The sequence below is a fragment of the Psammomys obesus genome, unplaced genomic scaffold, assembly GCF_907164565.1.
Source record: "Psammomys obesus unplaced genomic scaffold, mPsaObe1.curated_primary_1811, whole genome shotgun sequence".
NCBI classification, from domain to species: domain Eukaryota; kingdom Metazoa; phylum Chordata; class Mammalia; order Rodentia; family Muridae; genus Psammomys; species Psammomys obesus.
Window position 1 is genome coordinate 3,064,333 of NW_026593947.1, and position 22,333 is coordinate 3,086,665.

The window sequence follows — 22,333 nt, forward strand, 5'->3', positions numbered from 1 at the left end:
CCCCTTCCTCCCCAGCACTTGGAGTGAAGGGCGCTTGCACACGTGAGTGAAAGTGAGAGCTCTGCGCAGGGCTGCTTTCTGCCATGCACAGTACCTGCGGCCAGCAGCCGGTACTCACACACCAGCCCTGCGCCATCCCTCTCTCCGTCACAACGCCCTCATTTCACTGCTTTGCTCTGGGGGACTCAGGCACTGCCCCCTTGTCGTGTGGCAGAAGAACCCACCCCTTGTCTGTGCAGCGTGATGGTCACACTTGCTGCCCAAGGACTAGGGATGGTGGGTGGGAGCGCCCATGGACTCCCACTCACTAGCTCAGCTTCAAAGTGGCTCCCATTGGCATAAACATTTGCTCAGGTTAAGAGTGGGTCAGAAGCATAGGGCAACACCAGTACCTGCGTTTTCCTGCATGGGGAACGGGCTCACAACTGTGGGTTTCTCAGGCGGGTGTGCTGAGGCAGGATCGCTGCCATCCAATTTTGTCCATAGCTCCCAAAGCACAGGGTAGCCAGTGGTTTGAAATGCAGGCCACACTGAGCAGTGGGGAAGGGGGAAGGAGCCATCAGAGGAGAGCCACCATGTCACCTAAGTCAGCAGAGAGACAAAGCGCCTAGTTCATTGTTAAAAGGCAGGGAATCCAGAAGCTGCACCTTAGCAGGTGGGACTGTCCTGTGTGGGGCTGAGACAGATGTCTGGAGGGCATGAGTCCCGGGGCTGGTGGCTTCAGTGACCTTGCAGTGTGCTTTGTCCCTCGGTACCAACAACCTGCCAGAGCTGCCCTCATCTGTCTCTTCACCCCTGGCCTCAAGGTGTACAGAGCACCTTCCACCCCTGCCCAACGCACTTACAATTAACCTCTCTGCCAAGACTCTGTGGAGTCTAGAAGCCGCCTCGGCTGGCAGGGCACCCCAGTCCTGTCCCCTCATTGGGGTTAGGAATTTCCCCCCTTCTTGGTAGAACAGCCAGGACGCACCAAGATGCTGCAGTTCTCATTTCCCACACTGCAATCTTGTTAACTGTTTTTTTCTTTTTTCCTATCATGTTCTATTATATCTGTGTGATATGTGGATTTTCATTCAACTTATCAACAGCCTTCTCACAGCTTCCATCCTGCCAGGGAAGGATTTCATTTGATTCACTCTTGAAACAATTTTATGGAAATCATTAGCTCATTGGTTTGGAAATAAGGCCAGGCTGTGGGGGACCAGGGTCTGAATGCACATGGCTATTGAGGGGCTTGCTTGAGAACAAGCCTCTGTCCAGAGCGCCAGGGCTCCCCGAAGGGGCTGCAGGTGCCCTTTGAAAGAGTTGCCTTTGTTCCCCCGGGGGTGGGGGAGGGGCAGGGACCATGCTCACATCTTCATGGTCTGTGGGCATGCTCTGTATGGGAGTTAGACAGCATGTTCTCAAATCTAGGGGAATTTTAATTCCTTTAGAAACACACACAGGCGTCCCGCAGACCACTTGCTGAATCCAAAGGCTCTGTGAGGTTCCCAGCAGAGCCTGGTGAGGCAAAGCTCTGCGTGGGCAGGCCAGGCGCAGTGCCTGGGCCGTAGGGCCCTAGCCTGCATCTGCATCCAGAAATACAGGCCTGTGCGTGAATCCAAGCCAGAGCCAGAAATGGATGTCAGATGTGGCTGAGGCACAGGTCAGCAAGAGCAGGGTGGGGGGCACCTTCCCTCATTCTCTGTTCACTGGATTTTTCTCCTTGTCACCTTTAATGAGAGAGAGCTAACAGTTCCCGGTTCTTCAAAGCAGGGCTTCTGGGTGAGTGGACTGTATATGCCTCAGTCCTCACTGAGTCCGCCCTGTCAGTCACCTGGCAGCATCCCAGGAAACCCATGTTGGAAATCTTAGCACTCTGTCAGAAAACACAATTAGAAGTGTTGAGATTTTGAAATATATACATATCATATATCACACACACACACACACACACACACACACACACACACATACACACACACATGAATGATATGAATTCTAAAAACCTGAGACCAAATCGGAAGAAAAACCAGTGACCATCACAGAGAGCTACAGGGCATTGCCAAGAACAGTGAAGCCCCAAGTCCGCAGAAGGACAGTTAGCTGCCTCTGGGAAAGTTCGGTACTCGTCAGTGTCTGCTGTAAAGACAGATCTCCGCAGTGGCCGGGCCCTTGTCACTGAGGCCCAGGAAGTGAGCAGGTGGCCTCTATTGCTGCTTTACTGCTGACTCAGGCACAGAGAGCTGCTCAGCTGCTTCATGCCTGGCCTGTGTTTGCTGACACTGGAGCTCTGGGCCAGTTAGCTTGCCTGTGGTCCACACTAACTGTCCCCACTGCACGGGCGTCTCTCTTCTGAAGCTGACTCACCTGTGCTCCAAAAGCAGGCTCCTTGCTGCTGCTGGGCTTCCGGGTTCCAGAAGGCAGAATATCCATTACACTAGTCTGCTCCAAGCAGTATGAAATGAATGGCCTGTGTTTCGGCCTTGCTGGCTAGAGCGGAGCGGGCAGCTGCCCTTGATGACTTCAGAAGTCTCCAGAAGTCCCCAGAGCCCAAAAACACAGCTAGAGGCTCCCCAAACTCAAAAACTAAAAGTCAGGCCAGATTAGCTGAAAGCAAAAGTTGGTATTCAGAGAGGACAAATGTGGTGTTTTGCATAAGGACGAAAATAAATCAGTGTTTAAGGAGAGAACCGTTGAAGAACTGGCTGGGCTGTAGTTCGTAAAGAAATGAATGACAGTTCTGGGGTCACATCTGCCGCCTGCTCTGCACAAATCACTGTGTGAGGTGCTCTCAGCCTGCATTCACAGGTGAGTGGGCAACTGTGAACATGCTCTGCTGTGCTGTGCTCAGAGAGAAGTGGTGACCTTTGACCTTGTTATGTGCGCCTGAGAGCTGTCCCCAGAGCGGGAAGCGTCCCATCACTGATGGGGGACTGCTTCCTTGAACGTGGCCCCTGTATCCCCACTGCTAAGTGATGCCTGGCATGTGGTTGTCAGCAGATGGGTAAAGGCTGACTGTCCATTAGCAAGGGTGTCCTAGCTGGGGCAGTCAGCACTCAGGAGGCAGAGGCAGGTGGATCACTGTGCCTTCAGGGCCAGCCTGATCTCAGTGAGTCCAGGGATGTACAGGGAAACCCTGTCTCAAAACAAACAAACGTCGTCCTGTGCCTGCTAGATGGGACACCCCAAGGTCCACTCCTGTCGTGGGGTTCTTTGACTTGGGTGTCCTTCAAGGACCAAGGAATTATGGGAAAGAAAGATGAACTTGGTGGAGGAGTTCCGGGTTTGTAGGAGCAGTAGTGAGCCGCACAGCCCAGTAACCTCCATGTGCTTCCTGTCTCCAAATTTCTCAAGACACTAGGGACAGTTTCATGGCCGGGTGACCTTTGCCACTCCACTGACAGCTAAGATTACTCTGGCTAATCTAAGTGGCTCATTGGGTAACCTCCGAAGCCTGATGCCGAGTGAGAAGGTCAACTTTCTCAGGGAAGGGAGCAGCACAGCCTTCATTGACGGCTCTGGAGAAGCCGGGCCCTCCCCAGCCCTGAGGATGGCGAGCCAGACTCCTGAGCACTGTCTGTGGACCAGCTTTGTTGGAGTGAGGAGCTCATGGCTCACCCTGATGGTGCGAGAGGAAACGTGGCGCTGCTCTTGCCATATGAACCAATGCTCTTTCTTTCTCTCCCTCTCTCTGTCTTAAATCTGCTCTTTGGAACCCCAGAGCACCAGAACTACTTTGGAATAGATGAAAACCTTGGCCCTGTGGCAGTCAGCATTCGGCGGGAGAAAGTAGAAGACCCCAGGGAGAAGGAAGGGTCCCAGTTCAACTACAGGGTGGCCTTCAGGACCAGTGAGGTAAGAAGCCGCTGTGGGAGTCTAACCCTCCATACTCACTGGCACTTTAGGAAAGCGTTAGAAACCGAATTGCAATGTCGGTCCTCTGCTGTTTAAGGACACTGAGCGGCAGTTCCGTGGCTTTACCCTAAGGGCGGACTTGGAAGCCTGCCCTGGGTTTTAGGTGGCTGTGGTCTTACCACCCCACACACCACGACATCGTGGTGAAGGAGGAAGGCTCCAGGGCTGAGAGAAGACCACAGTGAGCTACACAGTTCCCATCAATTGGCAATGAGTTTAAAGCTGAGTGCAGAAGATGAGCCTGCAGTGGGGCTGGCCTCTGGCAGGCACAGGGAACCTGAATGGCCACGTGTCCATCCTGCCCACACCACGCAAGAGCAGCTTGCGGTACCCACTGGCCTCGCAGCAGGACACAACCAAGATACTGCGTTCATTTTGCAGCTCAGTGCCAGACGCCAGACACCCTGAGGCATGTCAGGACCTGGTTCTTTGGCCCAGGCAGTCAGAGCAGGGCCTTCCAGAATGTGCCAGCTGACCGCCTTAATCCAGAGGAAGGAACCTTTTCTGGTTCCCGTTGCTTCTATAGTCACAGTGCTGTGTGTGACTCAGCTGGTGTGTGCAGGCGTCCTGTTGGCATTGCTCGCTGCTGGTTACGCTCCTACAGGCTGAGCCCTCCCCGTGAGTGACAGCTTCGAAGACAGACCTGTGCAGACTGACGTTTAAGATAGTGCTTAAGTTTAAATAATTGATGAAAGCAGCTGTGCTGGTGGCTGTCACTGCAGTCTCCTTCCTGATGACAGCATGGCTAGTTCAGGGCACAGCCTTGCTGATGCACAGAGAATACTGTGAATGTGCCAGGTGTCATTGTGACACACTCTGTTCCCATTGGCCACTGCAGTGGCTTTTCCCTGTCATGATTGGAAGCCTGACGTCACCCAGGTGTCTTGATTACTTTTCTGTTTCTGTGAAGGTGCCGTGACCAAGGCAATATCAAAGACAACATTTACTGAGGCTCATGGTTACCAAGGGTTAGAGTCCCTGACTGCCGTGGCAGGGGTTGTGGCCGCAGGCGGGAAGGCAGACACGGCACTGTAACCAAAGCTAAGAGCTCACACCCTTGGTCTGGAAGCTGGAAGCAGAGAGAGAGCTAGCAGAACGGGGTGGGCTCTTGAAACCTCACAGCCTATTCCCAGTGGCACACCTGCTCTAAGCAGGCCACATCTCCTAATCCTTCCCAAACAGTCCCCCCAACGAGGGACCAAGCATTCAAATACATGAGATGATGGGGCGACTGTCATCCAGACTGCACACCAGGCTTCCAAGGTATAGAGCAAAGCCCAGGCCTGGGTCCGGTGGTCCTCTCAGCCCCAGGAGTACTCAGCTGATACTCAACAGCAGGCCCAGGAAGGAGTGGAAGGGAGTGGACAAATGTACAGAGAAGGGTTCGGGCTTGCCCTTTTCTCCCTCCTCAGCTTCAGGGCATTTGGTGTAGCTCTGCCCTGCCCCCTTCACCCTCAGGCCCTCGTGGTGTCTCCCTGTCCCACTGGGGGGCTGTTGTTGATAAAGAGGATGCTGCCTCTGCTTTCAGATGGAGTGCCTGGCTTCCATTTGTTAAACCGTTAGGTCCCTGTGAATACTCAGCAACAGGCGCTAACTGGAGTCTCATTTGCCCAGCTCACAACCCTTCGAGGAGCAATCCTAGAAGATGCGGTCCCCTCCACAGCCCGGCACGGCACTGCCCGGGGCCTGCCCCTCAAGGAAGTCCTGGAGTATGTGGTCCCGGAGCTGAGCATCCAGTGCCTGCGGCAGGCAGCCAACTCACCCAAGGTCCCAGAGCAGCTGCTCAAGCTGGATGAGCAAGGGGTATGTGCAGGGTGGGGGGGTGTGAAAATGGGGCTTCCCTCTAAAAGGTAAGGTCTCACTGTGTCTTTGAACTCAGAACCCATCTGCCTCAGTCTCCCAAGTAGCCAAAATTACAGACATGAGCTGCCACACCACGCTCTCAGGTTCTTGTGTAAGGCCATTTATTGGAATGCCTCCAAGTGAAGGGTACAGTCCCAGAGGCAGCTCTAGAAAACCCCACTGAGGGCCCATTTTCCCCAAGCCCAGGGGGTCTTTCTGGGTGGGAGCAGAGTAGTGAATCCAGTTGACAACTGCGGCCTGCCGTGTTCCCACAGTGAGGCCGGAGGCTGTGCCGGGGGCTCTGAGACCTCGGCTGAACACTGTCTTAGCGCTGGGCAGCCGTGAACAGATTGTGGAGGCAGGGGCCGCAGCTGTTTTCCTTGCTTTGTCTTCCGGCTGCGTGATGCTGACTTGTCTTTATTTTGTGGTGATGTTTGGACCTGAGTGCCAGCTGACCTCTCAGCTCCGGCAGAAATCAAGGACTGTGGGAAGAGAGGCTATTTACCCCTAAAAGAGATGCGGTTCACCACTACCCAGACGCTGCCCTCTTCCTCCAGGCACCGTCTCTCCTGTTTATTTTCCTGAGAGCAAATCTGCCTGTGAAGGCAGCAACACACCAAAGGAGAAGTCCATGTATTTGAATAGTCACTGACCTCGCTGTGGCTCCTCTCTCCTGGGGACTACAGTCATTCTGCTTCCTGTGGCTGGTGCCTGGCCATCTCATTTCCCCCAGGACACAGTCAGTGGAGATTCCAGCTTGTTCATTTTGTTGTAGGATTTGGGGAAGATGTTTCAAGCAGGGAGACAGAGCACTGTGGAGAACTGAAAAGAAGTTATGATGTAAGGCCTTGAGGGGTTTGACACATTGTCTTTATGTATTCACCTCTCAGCTTCTGTAATGCGTGTGTGTGTGTGTGTGTGTGTGTGTGTGTGTGTGTGTGCGCGTGTGTGTGCGTGTGTGCCCCACACGTATGTGCTGCCTGTGGAGAAAAGTGTTAGATGCCCTGGAGCTGAACTTAGAAGCAGATGTGAGCCCCCATGTGGATGCTGGGAGTTCAGATTGTCTGGAAGGTCAGCAAGTGCTCATAACACGAGCATCTCTCCAGCCCCCTTCCTTTCTGCTTTTTTAAAAGATTTCTTTGGGTTTCTGTGTGTGAATGTTTTCCTGTGTGTATGTAGGCCATGAGAAGAGGGCACTCAGTTCCCTGAAGATGGAGTTAGAGCTGACTGCCATTGTGTGGGTGCTGGGAATTGAAGTTATGTCTCCTGTGAGAGCTCTCTGTGCTCATTGCACACTCCCTCCTCTCCGTTTTAAAGAAACTGTTGTGGTATACACAGCGGGGAACTCATAGGCTGGCACACACACGCTCATTACAGCATCTTTGGCTGGCACACACACACGTTACAGCATCTTCGGCAAAGTCTGTCCTAAATGAAGCTGCCACTTGCCCCTGAGCCACATGGCCCAGATACAGGTGGACCTCAGGTTTGCTCCCTAAGGGCATCAGGTCCACACGGCCAGCTGAGCTGAGTTGCTGCAAATGCAGCCTGACTGACAAGAAAATTCATAGGCTTCCTTTCTTTTCTCCCTTCATTCGTGTTTAAATCTTCTTGTTGATAACAACAAAGTGTCTTAGTCACTGTTCTGTTGCTGTAGAGAGACGCCATGGCCAAGGCAGCTCTTGTAAAAGAAAGCAGGTAACTGTGGGCTGGCTTACAGTTGTTTCATCAGGGCATCCTGACAGACTTGGTGCTGGAGGAGCTGAGAGTTGTTCATCTTGATCCATGAACAGAGAGAGGCTGGTCTGGGTGACACACTTTCCCAACAAGGCCACACCTCCTAATCTTTCTAATCCTTCTCAAGCAGTGCCACTCCCTGATGGCTAAGCATTCAAATCTATTCCTGCGGAGGCCATTCTTGTTCAGAACAGCACCTAAAGCTTCTGGTGTCAGGGACACAGTGTCTAGCCATGACCCTGCCCCAGGAGGAATAGATATGGCTGAGTCCCTGCTGTCCGTGTGTCTGTCCTGTTCAGAGCCCTGAGCCATGGGAAACCTTGACAGTCTAGTGTTTGAGTGTGTCACAGTTCTCACATCCCTGGCTGCAGTTTATCTGAGACAGGCTGGGGTGGGTCAAAGCACAGCTAAGTGTTGAGATCAGCCTGGGTGGGCAGCTGAGAATGACAGCGTGGTCTGGGAGTTATCTGTGTGGACGTGGACATGAGCAGCGGAGCCTGCTGTTGGCCTCCAGGGAAGTGTTATTTTTGACCATTTTTCAGTATCTAAAAGAGGCCAAGTGCCAATAGGTTGCCTCCTGAATCTCGGTAGAGTGTTGCCAGCTTGTGGTGACTGGCTCCGCATCCCTGGAAGCTCTTCTTTCTGAGCTCTGTCTTGCTGGCAGCTCACTAGAGAACAGACACCCACGTTCCATGTGTCCCTATATCTATAGGCTCTGTATTCTGATACCTGTCCTCACATTTCCCAAAGCTGTAGATACCTCTGACACAGGTATAGGTCCAGTCACAGTTTGGGGGTTTGGGGTTCTAGGATGACAGAATGTAAAGTTGACAGCAGGATTCTAAGCAGGGAATCTCCCAGGATTTCATCTTCGGGTAGCTACCTTTGCTCAAGGAACAGCGTGTGTCTACCAGGCGTGGGGAGTCAGCAGACACATGCCAGCCCATGGGGAGCTCTGCTTAGCCAGCTTGAAACCACACCTTTGAGGACACAGGGCGTGGCACTGACGGCCCTGGCGTGCTGTGGTTTTAATGGTGGGCACTGCAGATTCTCGGGGAGTGCAGGGAGAAGTCGGGAGGTGAGGGCTGCCTGTGTCTGCACAGTCAGGTTTGGGGCCTCTTGATGTTAGCCTAGCCTTCCCCGGAAGTCAGGTGCCTCTGTCCTAAAGCTCTGAACACCCTAAAACATCCCCAGAGCAGCTCAGGGCACCTTCGGCTCATGAGGAAACAGCGAAGCGATTTTAAAGTGTACTTGGTGATTTTCTTTTGGGGGAAGTTTCCTTTCGTGACCTCAGTAAAGAATAAGCCGGCATTACCAGGTGTGCGGTCGTAGCTGCCACACCCTCTCACAGCCAAGGCCAGAGTCTCTGTCACCCTGGTGACAAGAAGCTGGTGGCCCACACTGCCCACCCAGCCTGGCACCTGTCAGCAGAGAAAGCTGCTTCTGACATGCTTGTGCACCCATCCAAGAGAGAGAGAGACTTCCGGAGCCCACTGTGGTCACCCAGGAAGCACCAGCACTGTCTTGCCATGGGTAAAGAGGTGATGGGACTGTTGGCTGTGCTCCTGCTCCCCGAGCTGCCTGTCACTGTGCCTTGCACAGTGCTGGAGTCAGCGGTGGGGTTCTGTTAGGCGCTGTTTCCCACCTCAGCACTGAAGGCCGGCCCACTGAATCTGCCATCTGCGGAGAGCTGGCACCCTAAAAGTTTGTCAGTCTTCCTGGCTGCTGCTGCTGCGAGGCTCAAGGCCTCTGCTTGCAGGACCGAGGGGTGGGTCTTTGGGAAAAAGAAGCCATTGCTGAAGCTGGATCTAGTTTCTCTCTGGTTCCTGAGGAAATCGGTGGCTTCCACTTCTTCATGGTAGGATTGTGAGGTAGGAACTGCTCAGTGGCCGCTTCCGCTCCTTCTGAAGTACCGTGACCGCAGCCAAGGTTTTCTTTTCAAAAGTCAAAAATGTGAGAAATGACTATAATTGTACAACCAAACTTGCCATGGCGGAAACAAAACACTTTCTGTGCATGCGCACGCACTACGGTTCTCCCTGGAATCCTTTTCTTACCAGACCTTAATTTGATTTGATTTCCCTCATTTCAGCCAACATTTTTCCATGGATGTTCAAACAAATTACAGAAGAAAAAGACAAGAGAGCCAGAGAAAAAAAATTCTAAGTCCATGGCCTTTCCCTCTTTGGAACTTGGAGAATCCCAGTTACGCCGTGCTGCCCGTTACACGGGCCTTTGCTCAGCTGCGTGTCAGCTTCATGTCTGGCTGGGGCTGCCCACTCTTTCTCTCAGAGTCTACATGGCTCCAGCCATAGGCGCTATTCCCTGGGGCTGTCGCTCTTCTCTAGCTGTTTCTGGACTTGGTCCTTATTCGTAACCTCTTGCTCAGTGAGAGCTGCTTTGAAACTTCTCCCAGCAGGCTTTCCTGGGAACCGGATCCCAGGCTTCCGCAGCCTTGACTTGGCTAGCAGCCGGCCAGGCTGGAGTCTCGGCCAAGTTCATCATGTTTCCTCTCGTTCCAGCTGAGCTTCCAGCACAAAATTGGGATCCTGTACTGCAGAGCCGGGCAGAGCTCCGAGGAGGAAATGTACAACAACGAGACCGCGGGGCCCGCCTTCGAGGAGTTCCTGGACCTCCTCGGCCAGAGAGTGCGGCTGAAAGGCTTCAGCAAGTACCGGGCTCAGCTGGACAACAAGAGTAAGCGCACAGGCACGTGTGTGTATGCTTAGGTTCGTGTGCATGTGTGCAGCTCGTGTACTTCAGCGTGCGCCCCTCCATGCCCCGTATATATTTTAAAGCAGTCAACAGTCCGGATACCACCACCTCCTTTAAAACACTTGTGTGGTGCGTGGGTGTGGACATGTCTGTGGACATCGCACGGGTGCATAGCTGTTCCTGTGCAGGCCAGAGGTCAGTGTCAGGACCCTCCTGTATTGCTCTCCACCCTGCATGGCTTTGACTCTTATTTCTCAAGGATGAGTCTGAACACGCATGTACCGTCACAGGCACGTGGAGGTCATAGGGCAGCTCTGAGCAGTCCATTTCCTCTTTCCGTGTTGCTGGGGGGCAGGTGTCTCCTTCCTGAGGCTGCAGGGAGGGTCCAGGCGGTGTGACCCCTGGGTGTGGGCCAGTTCTCTTTCCACATCCTGTCTTGCCATAGAAATGCTGGGGTTAGGGGTGTGTGAACCCCGAATCCTGCTGGCATGTGTGGGTCTGTGGATCAGACTCAGATTTTCTGCCTCGTGTGGCCGTCTCGCTGGCCCGTCACTGTACTTTTAAATCAGCTCTTTCCGAGAACCTGGAGCTCACTGATGAGGCTACAGTGGCTGGCCAGCGACCTCCAGCTGCCTGTCTCCACACCCATCAAATGTCAGCCTTTCACACGGACACTGTAGCCTCAACTCAGGTCCCCACACTCACTTGGCAAGCACTTTGGTGGTCTCTCCAGCCTCATGGAAGGATGATCAGAAAGACGCCACAGTCTCCTTGCTGGGTCCCTGAGTGTGAGAGCATGTCAGTAGAAAGCTACCGAGCAGAGGCCCGGGGCCCGCTCTAGATGAGAGCCGCTGATACCCAAGCAGAGAGTGCCAGAGGCTGCATCCAGGCTCACACACGGGGCGCCTCGTGCTTCCCAGCTCACACACTCTGCAGAAATCACCAAGTGGAAGAGCCCTGAGCATGCTTGCCTCACTAGTTCTTGAATTACTTTGCTTTCAGCGGATTCTACAGGGACTCACTCCCTCTACACCACATACAAAGACTTTGAACTCATGTTCCACGTGTCCACGCTGCTTCCATATATGCCGAACAACAGGCAGCAGGTAAGGACTCTGATGCGCATCGTAGCATGTTGCCACTCCCACGGCCACCAGCGCCTCCTCCCAGGGTCCCACAGCCACCAGCATCTCCTCCCAGCACCCCACAGCCACCACACAGGTGGCCCTGTGTAAGAGTGAGGCTGAGCATTTACACTTAAGCCATTGGTTGCTCCTGTTGTGCTGACAGTCTCTGGCTGTTACAGGGGGGTGGTAGTGTATTTCTCATTGATCGGGAAACTGAGAAGCTGGCCACACAGACTCTTTAGGAGAACCCCCGGGTCGACCATGTCTCTATGAGAACAACTGTGTTGAGCGGACAGGTTTCTACACACAGCAAATAACTTCTTTATGAGCACTAGCTGCAGTGGGGGCTGGAGCTGTCCTTTGTGCCGGTCCTCATCAGGGTTTATGTCATTGTCTTAACGATGCGACGTATTGACCCTCTGTGCAAGGAGAGCCTTCTGCGCTGGCAGTCACTCCCACAGACTCAAGACGTGTTGAAAGCTTAACGATGCCTAAAACATCACGAAGTAATTAACAGGATGTTTTGTATAGCTATAAAACCGGTTGAGTTCTCTCCCTGAAACTGCTGGAAGTGATATCCAGTGCTCCCAATGCTGTGGCTGCACCGTGAGCTTAGGAGTTTGGGGGTGTAAGGTGGTCCTGGGGGCAGCAGCTCTACCTCGCACCTCTAGAATCTGGGCTCTGTCCAAGGTAGAGCTAAAGGCTGAAGGAGGAAGGCTGTCTGAGTACCATGAGCTGCTGCGGGGTCACGGTGGTTTGTGTTGGGATTAAGGCAGGACCGAGACACTTGCTTCTGGAGGCCACGCCTGCCTCCCTGGGCAGATCAAAGCAGGGACCACAGAGTGGCCTGAGCGTATCTGAAAAACGAGACAATTAATAGCAGAATTATCCCATTTCCTTTTTATTTTATTTTAATTTTTTAGACTTATTTTATGTGTACCTTAATTGGCGTCTTATTGCTGTGAAGAGACACCATGAGCACAGCAGCTCTTACAAGGAAACCATTCACCTGGGGCTGACCTACAGTCTCAGAGGTTCAGTCCATTATCATCACGGAGAGAAGCATGGCGGCTCGAGGCAGACACCTGCTGGAGAGGAGCTGAGAGTTAGTTCTCCATCTCGATCCACAGGCATCACAAGTAAATGCCACACTAAGCCTGGCTTGAGCATCTGAGACCTCAAAGCCACCCCAGAGCAACACACTTCCTCCAACAAGGCTACACCTACTCCAACAAGGCCACACCTTCTGATAGTGGCTGTGGGCCCATGGAGACTGCTTTTTCTGAAACCTCCAGTGTGTGTGAGTGTGTGCTGAGAAGCATCACTGCAGGTGGTTGTGAGCCGCCATGTGGTGCTGGGAACCAAACCCAGACCATCCACAAGAGCAGCCAGGAGCTCCTGAGCCAGCTCTCTAGTCCTGAATTTTCTGATTTCTTAAACTTGTGACATCCATGAATTAGTCAAAACTTATAATTTTTTTCCCAAGCAAAAAGCCAGCTACCTCTTCCCCCTGTCACTAGTTCTGAGCTCCTCAGCTCCTCAGGCCAGGATATTGGGGAGCAGTGAGGAGAGATGCTCCGAGCTTCGCTACCTCCTCCCTTCTTGGTATCCGACAGCTGAATATTTTCTCTCAGACTCCTGCCTCAGTCCCTGACCTTCCTGAATGATCCACAGCATTTTCCAGTGTTGATTGCTCTCTACCTCTGAAGCTCTGTGCCTACATGTGCCTACTGGCTGTCATCCCCCGGCTCACACCCCCGGCTGTGAGCCCCTGAAACAGTGTCATGTGCAGTGTGCCCAAGTTCTGCTGTTACTCTTTATAATCTCGTGGATGTTTTTAGGTGACAAAATTTGCATATACTTGTTGTCCCTTTTCCTAGAGTTGTGTTGTATAAAGGCCAGCCTGGATGCAACAGTCATTTTAGAGACATCTTTACACCTGACATGTAATAGGCTTTTGCTGGTCGAAGGTTGCTGTCGAAATGTTCTGTCTGCACTTAAACAGTGGCGCTCTCTGATCTTGGGCGTGGGAATTAAAATGTTGTCAGGTCAGGGCTTCTCCTGACTCTTCCTGTCCCTCCCTCTTATCCCACAAATGATGCCCATAAACCAAGAGCAGGAAGGTCTGAAGGACCAGCGGGGTGGTGACCGCCATAGGCCTCGGCCAGCTGGAGCCCCAGCCCTTCCTGTACCTGTGGTCTTATTAGCAGATTGTCTGAACCTTGTTAACTGGCCCATACTTGTGGGCAGAGGACCTGCTTTCACATGTTTGTCCCTGTAAGAAACCAGTCAGGCGCTGCTTGCTGAGACACTGCAGTCCTGGGATTTGAGCAGACCTGAGCCCCTTCCCTCAGAGGAAGCCCTCCTGGCCCCGGGACCACAGACCCCTCCCCCGGGGCCCACATCTCTACCAGGGTACACAAGCACTGGCCTCTCCTAAGGCTGTATGTGCGTCCCTTCTCTGAACAAACCACAGCTCAGCCATCATATGATGTCACCAAGAACTCTACAAGGCAACGTCACACTTCACCGTGGCAGAGACACCTTTTCAGAGAAGGCTCATAAAAGAGCTGATAGCATGGTGCCTGGCACACGGAAACCATTTCTTTCTTAGTGCATGTGTGAGGTTCAGGTAGCCCTGACTGGCTGGGCTTCAAGCCCAGACTTCAGCCCCAGCGTGGCTCTGCAGGTTTTGGTGTTCTGCTCATGGTGGACTTGCAGGCTGCAGTGCTCTGCTGGGCCTGGGCTGGTTAGACTGGCCAAAGCCCTGCTGTAAAGGCTTTCGCACCTTCTGGGTCCTGGTTGCTCCCGCTGAGGGGACTGTGGGTGGTGGACGGCCTGCCTCGTTCAGTGCTGTCTAAGCAGATTGCACGCACGCTGTCTCCCTTCCAGCCGTCACTCTGCAGGGTGAAGCACACAGGTGGCTGTGCTTAGCGGCTCCCCGCCCCTGGGCGGGAACATCAGTGGGAGGGTGGCTGGGGAAGTGGGGGGCTGGCTGGCCCCATCAGGAAGACACTGAAAAGCCACCGTCTGGCCTATGTCTTCATCTTTATTGTAAAGTGCCATGGCGTGGCTGGTTTACTGCCGCAGAGTGTAGCCACAGGAGGTGCTGCATGCTGTTGAAAGCCTGAAACACCAGTCAGGTTTGAGGGGCCTTGTTGATAGGGTCCGAGAACTGCCGGCTAGCTTCCGTGCTTCTGTGGGGAGCAAGAAAATGCGGCCGTGTTTAACTGTGTAGTGGCTGCCTGCCTCCCGTGCTCATAGGGCATTGGTCTGAGTGCAGGGGCACAGGCACAGTGATTGCCTGGACTCGGGTGCTGCAGAGCCCCCCTCCCCCCACCGTGGTTCTCCTAGCTCTAAAGTCCTAGGCCCTCTAAGTGAATAGTGTGCAGGAAGGCTGTGTCTTCTCTATTCCGTAGGTGTGTCCAGTGGCGGCACCAGGCTGGTTTAGTAGCTGCCTTGTTTCTGTTCTTCCCATGTCTGAGCACAACACGTGAAAATAAGCATCTCCAGAGTCAGGAAGGGGGATTGTTCCATCTAGTACAGTTTTCACTGTATTTTTCCCATGAATTTTTTCCCCTGATACTTAGAGGTGTATCAAACTGTGTTAAAAATACAGATTTGGACAGGGGATCAGGGGATCTGCTTCTGTATATTAAAACATGTTTCAAAACTTTTCTGTCACAGAACAGTGATTTCCCTGTGCCTGGAAGTTCAGGCACAGGATATAATTAGGACTTGTTCAGGCCGTGACCCTGGGTGTCACTGGCCCTTGGGGGACTCTGAGAGAGGAGCATCCCATTCTCACTTCCCTGGCTCTTCACTGTCTTCACAGTGAGCCAGGGAACGCACCGTGGAGCCTTTTACTTCTGGCTTTAAAGGCTTCAGAGGCTGAACTTGATGCTCTGTGGGTGCCAAATAAACTGAGGGGCCAGGCTGTGGCCTTCATTGTTGCCCGCCTGGCAGTGTCAGCACCGGCTCCCTCAGGGTGAGCGGCTGCTTCTGAGTGTGTGGCGCTCACACCCACTGCGCTGCCAGGGCCTCCCCAGTGCAGGTCTCAGCATGCGGTCACAGGAAGGTGAGCATGGTTCCAGCGCACGATGTGGGGCACGAGGGTGCGTGCCTCACCATTCATTTAGCAGATGTTCCCTGGTTCCTGCTTGGTGCTGGTGCCTTTGGACGGCAGGAAGCCTGTCGCATGCCTCCCAAGCTCGGGCAGGCCGCACTATAGAAATGTAAAACAGCCAGTGAGAGAGAGTGGGTGACATAGGTACAGAGCGGAGCAGAGCTGGAACCTCCACAGACTTCTCACTGACAGGATGTCTGAGGATGTCAGTGTGGATCAGGAAGGACTGATGGGAACACACAGCCTCAGTGTTTCCTCCCATGGTCGCATGGCTCTGTCTCTGCTCACTGTGGTGAGGCAGAAGGGCCTGTCGGAGAAAAGCTAGGTGCCTTCTGGTGTCTTGGAGCCTGGGCTGGACGCAGGGTGCCCCCAGGGCCTTCCCCAGGGGACTGCATCCTCCAGCCAGCCCCCTTCCTCATTTTCACCCCTTCTCAGTAGTGCTTTTCTCTATGGATCCTTCATAGAGTTATCCAGTGGAGGTCGGAGCCCTGAGTCTCGCTCGCTTGCCAGTTTCCCTGTGAGCACTGCAGGTGGCCATCAAGCATTCTCTCATGAGCTTTTGGGAGACGGTTCAGAGCCAAACCTCAAGAGCAGAGAGGTGTGTCCAGGTGGAGTGTGCCCGGCTTCCCTCCACCCTGACACAGGAGCTGTCCAGGAAGCACTTGGGGTGAAAAGCATTCTTGGCAGAAGTGACCTCAGTAGGTGTTTTTAGAACACTGAAGTCCCCTGGACTATTCAGTTTTGCAGGATTATAAAAGGCTAGGTTGTCCGGCTACTAGTGTAGTGGAATTCTGGATTCATTAATTAGTCTATATCGCATCAAAAGGCCAAGTTTCAGTTAATTAGTTTGAAGACCTGTGCTACCCATGGAGGCAGCTTCCTGGTTTTCTTTCGGAAATGCCAGCCAGCATGGGAGCCTGTGTTGTAAGCCAGGGCTGTGTGTCCTCCTCTGGGTTGAAGTGCTTAAACTATAACATATATTATAAACTATTTTGAACACTAATTTGCTATTTCAGAATGAAAGAACTAGCTGGATAAAAGGAGAGAAAATAGAAAGGTTTCTAAGTAAAAGGGATAGTGGGGTGTAGCCCAGGGGCGTTCCTCGCAGGCAACATGCTCTCTCCGATGACACTGGACGTTCAGGTTTCCATTCCTGAGGGTCTTCTGTTGTGGCCCACCCAGCTGGAGCAAGCAAGCAGGAGGGCTCTGCTTGTCCCTGTCCTCTCTCCGGAGAGGAGCAGCCAGCTGCATTAATGTGAGTGTGTCAATCTGGGCATTCCCTTCCCTTGCAGCTTCTGAGGAAGAGGCACATCGGGAACGACATCGTCACCATCGTCTTCCAGGAGCCAGGCGCCCTCCCGTTCACGCCCAAGAACATCCGCTCGCACTTTCAGCACGTCTTCGTCATAGTGAAGGTGCACAGCCCCTGCACGGGAACCGTGTGCTACAGGTGGGCCTGCGACCGCCTCCCGCTGCCCCAGCTCCCTCACTTCCCTCCCGCAGCCTTCCTTTCCTCCTTCCTCTCCCGCCGAGTAGCCGAGGCTGCCAGGAACTCAGCTTCTCCAGTGCTGGGATCGTAACCTGCCTGATAATAACTTATCTTTATTTTTGCTAGTGCTGGGATTTGAACCCATGGCCTTGTGTAAGCTTGCCATGTGCCTGACATTCCCTAGCCAGCCTCATGCCATTCTAATTATATTTTTGCAAGCAGTAATTGCTTTTCTCCTTGAGAAAGGAAATGCCTGGCAGCTTAGAAGAGAAGGCTTTCATTTTCTGCTCTCCTGAGAGACTGAACCAGGGCCCATGGCCGACACTAGCCTCTCAGCAAGATGGTGTGGCCTGTCAGGGATGTGAATGGCAGGCAAACTCCTAGGATCTCCTAGGCAGGGCCACTGAGGCCCAGAGCCACACTCACCTTGATGACTTTAAACGCCTGTGTGCTTCAGAGCCCCAAGACCATCGTCATCAGCCCTGCCACATCCTTGAGTCTCTGGGGCTGTATCCTAGGAGGGCACGAGGTGGGGGCAGCTCTGTCTGTTGACGGGAGCACCCTGCCGCCCTGCTTGTCTTTCTGGGTTATGGGGCTCCTTCTTTTTCTGGCCTTTCCCATCCTCTCTCTCTTTCTCTCTCTATGTGTGTGTGTGTGTGTGTGTGCGCGCACACACACATGACTATATGCGTGCTCTGGATGTATAGTACACACCTGCTGGGGGTCCACGTTGCCTGTGTGTGTACATGCATATTGAAAACCACGGTTATGTTGGAGTGCTTTTTCTTCTGTCTTCAGACCCTCTCAGTTAAGCCCTGAGATCACTGATGTCCTTTCTGGGGATGTGAACTCTGTTCCTCAGGTTTGTGCAATAAGTGTGGGAACATGTCACCGCAAGGAAGGGAAAGAGCCACAGCTCGTCTCATGTTCTTTTTCTTTCCTCCTCAGCGTTGGAGTCTCCAGGTCAAAAGACGTCCCTCCCTTCGGTCCCCCAATCCCCAAAGGTGTAACTTTTCCAAAGTCAGCCGTGTTCAGGGACTTCCTTTTAGCCAAGGTAATCAATGCAGAAAATGCAGCCCATAAGTCAGAAAAGTTCAGGGCCATGGCCACTCGGACCCGGCAAGAGTACTTGAAGGACCTGGCCGAGAACTTTGTCACTACTGCCACGGTGGACACTTCTGCGAAGTTCAGCTTCATCACACTGGGTGCAAAGAAGAAAGAGCGCGTGAAGCCAAGGAAGGACGCGCACCTGTTCAGCACCGGGGCCATCATGTGGCATGTGGTGGCCCGGGACTTCGGCCAGTCGGCTGACATCGAGTGTCTGCTGGGGGTCTCCAATGAGTTCCTCATGTTGATAGAGAAGGACTCCAAGAACGTGGTGTTCAATTGCTCCTGCCGGGACGTGATTGGCTGGACTTCGGGGCTAGTGAGCATCAAAGTCTTCTACGAGCGGGGGGAGTGTATCCTGCTGACCTCGGTGGACAACTGTTCTGAAGACATCCGAGAGATAGTGCAGCGGCTCATGGTAGGTGTGGCCGAGCCTCCCACTGTATGTGGCTCGGCCTGGGCCCGGCAGGCTGTGCGGGAGCCCCACACAACCTCAGGGCTCGGCGGCCAACTGCTAGCCAGTGAGTTCCGGGTCCTTTGTGTGTGTGTTTCCCTTTGGAGGCAGTCTCTCATAGCCTAGGCCAGTTTTGGACATAGCCAAGGATGGCCTTGCACTTGTAAGCCAGCTGTGTCCTCCGCCTCACGAGGGGTGGGGCTTACAGCTGTGTTCTACCATACCCAGCTCTCCATGGTGCTGGGGGCCACACCCAGGGTCTCCTGTGTGATGGCTGAGTGTTCCACCAGCTCCGCCACATCCACAGCCCTGCTCAGGTTTTTGTTTTTAATGAGAAATAGTGAACACAAATGGGGAAGACGCCATCCATAACCACATGACTAGAAAAGCTGAGCCAACTTCAAAAGAGTGTTGGGAACCATTTCTGTAATAGTTGAAGAAAATCTAGGACAGTTTTAAAAATACTTTATGAGCTTGTGTGTGGACATGGCACACCTTGGAAAACACAGAACTGCTCTGTGCTGGCAGCTGGCCCCTCTCTCCCGATCCCTTTCTGCAAGCTGGTATAGCAGATGTTTAATTTAAATATGTTAGGTTAAATATGGTGTTAATACCTCATATTTCACAAAAACTGGGCATAAAATTAGAAAAACTAAAAAAGAAGATAAAAAAACAGTCATCAGTCTGGAGAGAGACTCGTAGAAAGATGTGACGTTTTGGGGGTCTCCTCTGGGCGGATGGGTTGCTTAGTGACGAGAGGTACAAGGATGAAGCCTGCCTCCCCTGAGCATGGTCAGGCTATGTGCTGCCGGGCACCTGTCATCCCGGCACTCAGGTGGAGAGAAGAGAGTTCCCTGCGCCTGCCGGCCAGACAGCCTCACCTCAGGGAGCCCCAGATGGCAAGAAAGGGACGTCACCCCTTAAGCAAGGAGGGCATCTCCTGAGGAATGACACCCAAGGTCGACCTCTGACCTCTGCACACATACACATGTACCCTCATGCACACACAGACACACACACACACACACACACACACACATAACTGTATACAAGATTGCGTGGCCCAGGCTGTCTGGGGCTTCCAGTGTGTCGAAGGCCAGCTTCAAACCTGAGCCCCTCTGGCCTCACCCTCTCCAGTGCCATGGCCTAAGGTGACGTTTTAGCCCCAACCCCTGCATTGTACACAGGTGTGAAGCAGTCACGTCTTTGGGTGAGTGCGGTAGAGCCCCAGCAGTACACGTGCTGTTTGGACTGCTGGAGTGTTATAAGAAGACAGCTCCTTTCGGCCAGGAAGCCTCCCGCTGAAAAACCTCCCCAAGGAGGATGTATTGCATAGCCAACAGAGAGTCGTTGAAAAGGTCGTGGATTGCACTTCCTGTGCTTCCTTCCTGCAGAGTGAGTCTGCCTGACAAGGCAGCGGGAGAGAATAGAGAGTTGGCACCAGTCGGTGTTGGAGTGCGGACAGGCCTTGCAGACAGTGTCTGTCTACAAGGCCCTCGAGTTGAGGTGGAGGCACTCACTTTCTCGTAGGTGGCAAGCTTACCGTCTGCTACAGAGTACAGCCACCTGTGAGGCCTGGACAGCCACCCCGGAAGGGCCAGTCTCGGGCGGAGGGTCTCCACCGCATGTTCACCTTCTAAATGGGTGTTGAGTGAAGACCTACGCTTGTATTGTCCGACACTCCAAGGGTATTGTCCAGTTATGGGGCTGCTCCAGGCTCATGCACAGGAGCCTGCGATTCCCACAGGCTCATGGGTCCCCATGAGTGTGCGGGCACTCCAGAGTCAGGGACACCTGGTCTGCTTGAAGGGCTGTCTGGACACAGAATGGTCCCATATGGTGATGATGGGGGGCGGGAGTCGGAAACATCACCCAGCTGATGCCCTGCAGCCCAGTGCTCCCCCTGGGTCTCAGGTGCATTCCCACCTGCTGGGACACAGTGCGAAAGGAACTTATTCTCCTGGTTCAGTTGTTGTCAGGGAGGCTTACTGCCTCCTCCTGCTAGCCTAGACCTAGTTCTGGAAGCTTCCAGCCTCCATCAATCTAACCCAGGTCTAGAATATTTTCAGCATTTCTGAGACTTACTGCTGAGTAAGCTCATCCTTTCTTATTCTTTCTGAGCTCTCGATGGCTGGTTCAACTCAGCTGTGCTGGCTCAAACTCCTCTCCCAGCTGACCAATTCAATCTGGCTCTTCTCTCGGCCTCTGAATTGCTCTGCTTGGCCTCAGACTAACTCTAGCAGTCTTTTCTAATCTCTGGATCCTTCTCATTCTCTGGCTCGTTCAGTCTTCACCTGTGTCTAGCTTGTTCTTTCTCTGAAATCTGTCTTTCTACTACTGTCCTGGTAAAACTGCCTTCTCTCTCTCTGCATTGCCTCTTAAAGAGCTCTCCTCTCTCTTCTCATGAGAGTTGGCCATATCCTATTCTGTCAAGTCTTCATCACTGTTCCTGCACTCAGGCATCACTTTCAAGCATGGCTGCTTCCTTCTACAGACTCTTCACCTTCATTGTTTGGGATTAAAGGTGTATAACCACCACACCTGAACTTAAGCTTTTCTTTACCTGAAACTTGCTCTATCCCAGGCTGGCCTTGAACTCAGATCTGCTTGCCTTGGTCTCCCGGATTAAAGGTGTGTCTGTATTCCAGTGGGATCACACAGACCTAGAAGGTCTCTCCCCAGAGCAGACATGTTCTGAATTAACATTCCCCCACAGTGCAGGCCTCTTAGATGCCATGTGTCTTAGGGTGGCTTAGAACAAAGTTGAAAAAGAGGTGAGGAAAAGGTCTGCCGAGGTTGGACCCTACAGAATTGCTCTGTTAACAGTTTGAAATTAGTTCTGATCGTAGAAAATGTGAGCCTTTTGGAACTTCCCTCCTGACTGACCCAGTGTTCCTTTCTGCTCAGTCCCCAGCATCATGCTGGTCTAGGAGAAGCCAACTGGCAGTGTGTGCACTTTTGTAACCATGGAAACCTGGGCCAGATGCTGATGCAGGGTGCAGGCCACAGCTGCACTCACAGCCACGGGGCTCGTTAGTAGGAACGTGTGTGTTCAGAGCCAGGGTCCTGGAATCGGAGAGTTTATTGAGCTGAAACTCCGAACACTGCCCCAGGCCTTTGGGGTGGGGTGAAACCTCCCAACATGAAATTTCCCACAAAAGAGTGATGTCATCATCTTCAGATGATGTTTCATGAGCCATGTTTTCCTTTCATGGCGTCGCAAGCCTCTGAGGGCCAAAGGGACTAATTACCTCACTTGCAGCTCCGAGCCACTGAAATGGCTCTCACGTTCTTCCCGGGTACCTGTCAGCTCCAGTCTCCCAGCTGTCACTGGAGCTGCCTGGGTGGCGCTTAGACAAGGTGCTCCACGCTGATAAAAAAAAAAAAAAAAGGGCCCTGGTACCAGGAGGACATGATGGTCACTCTCTGGAGGCCCGATGGGTTTGCTCGAAGTCTTGTCTCTCCTGGGCCCTTCCGGAACAGGGCCAGCCCCTGAGTGTGAGCTCAGAAGTACGTCAGGCCACATTTTGCTGTTGTTTCCCTCTGAGTTAAGTACAAGTAGCCATGAGGCCTTAGAGTTTGACGGTCGAGACAGAGAAAACTAGGTCATCGCATTCTTTCGCTATTGCACATCTAGAAGAGTGGACTTAGAGTGCTTCCGAGCCCTGCTCTCCCTGGCCGGAGTGGGGGGAAGGGCGCAGCTCGTGCAAAGCCCCCACTGCAGGTCAGCGGCTTCTCAAGATTCAGGCTGCCTGCCACAAGGACCCATGCGAAACTGGACCTGCCAAGGGCAACCGTGGTGAACTCTGGATTCAGATCTCTTCTAGGTCACTTGGAGG

General features: G+C 53.1%; 1 protein-coding gene across 4 annotated transcripts in view; it reads left to right on the top strand.

Moving 5' to 3' along the window:
- The window catches only part of Sipa1l2 (signal induced proliferation associated 1 like 2), a 140,547-nt gene that overhangs the window by 80,734 nt on the left and 37,480 nt on the right, over positions 1 to 22,333 (top strand). For all 4 annotated transcript variants that reach the window (XM_055617545.1, XM_055617548.1, XM_055617546.1 and 1 more), the window contains 6 exons: positions 3,704 to 3,837; positions 5,512 to 5,700; positions 9,999 to 10,173; positions 11,194 to 11,297; positions 16,737 to 16,894; positions 17,882 to 18,458. In XM_055617545.1, the coding sequence (XP_055473520.1) occupies positions 3,704 to 3,837; positions 5,512 to 5,700; positions 9,999 to 10,173; positions 11,194 to 11,297; positions 16,737 to 16,894; positions 17,882 to 18,458 (1,337 nt within the window). The remainder of the gene's footprint in view (positions 1 to 3,703; positions 3,838 to 5,511; positions 5,701 to 9,998; positions 10,174 to 11,193; positions 11,298 to 16,736; positions 16,895 to 17,881; positions 18,459 to 22,333) is intronic.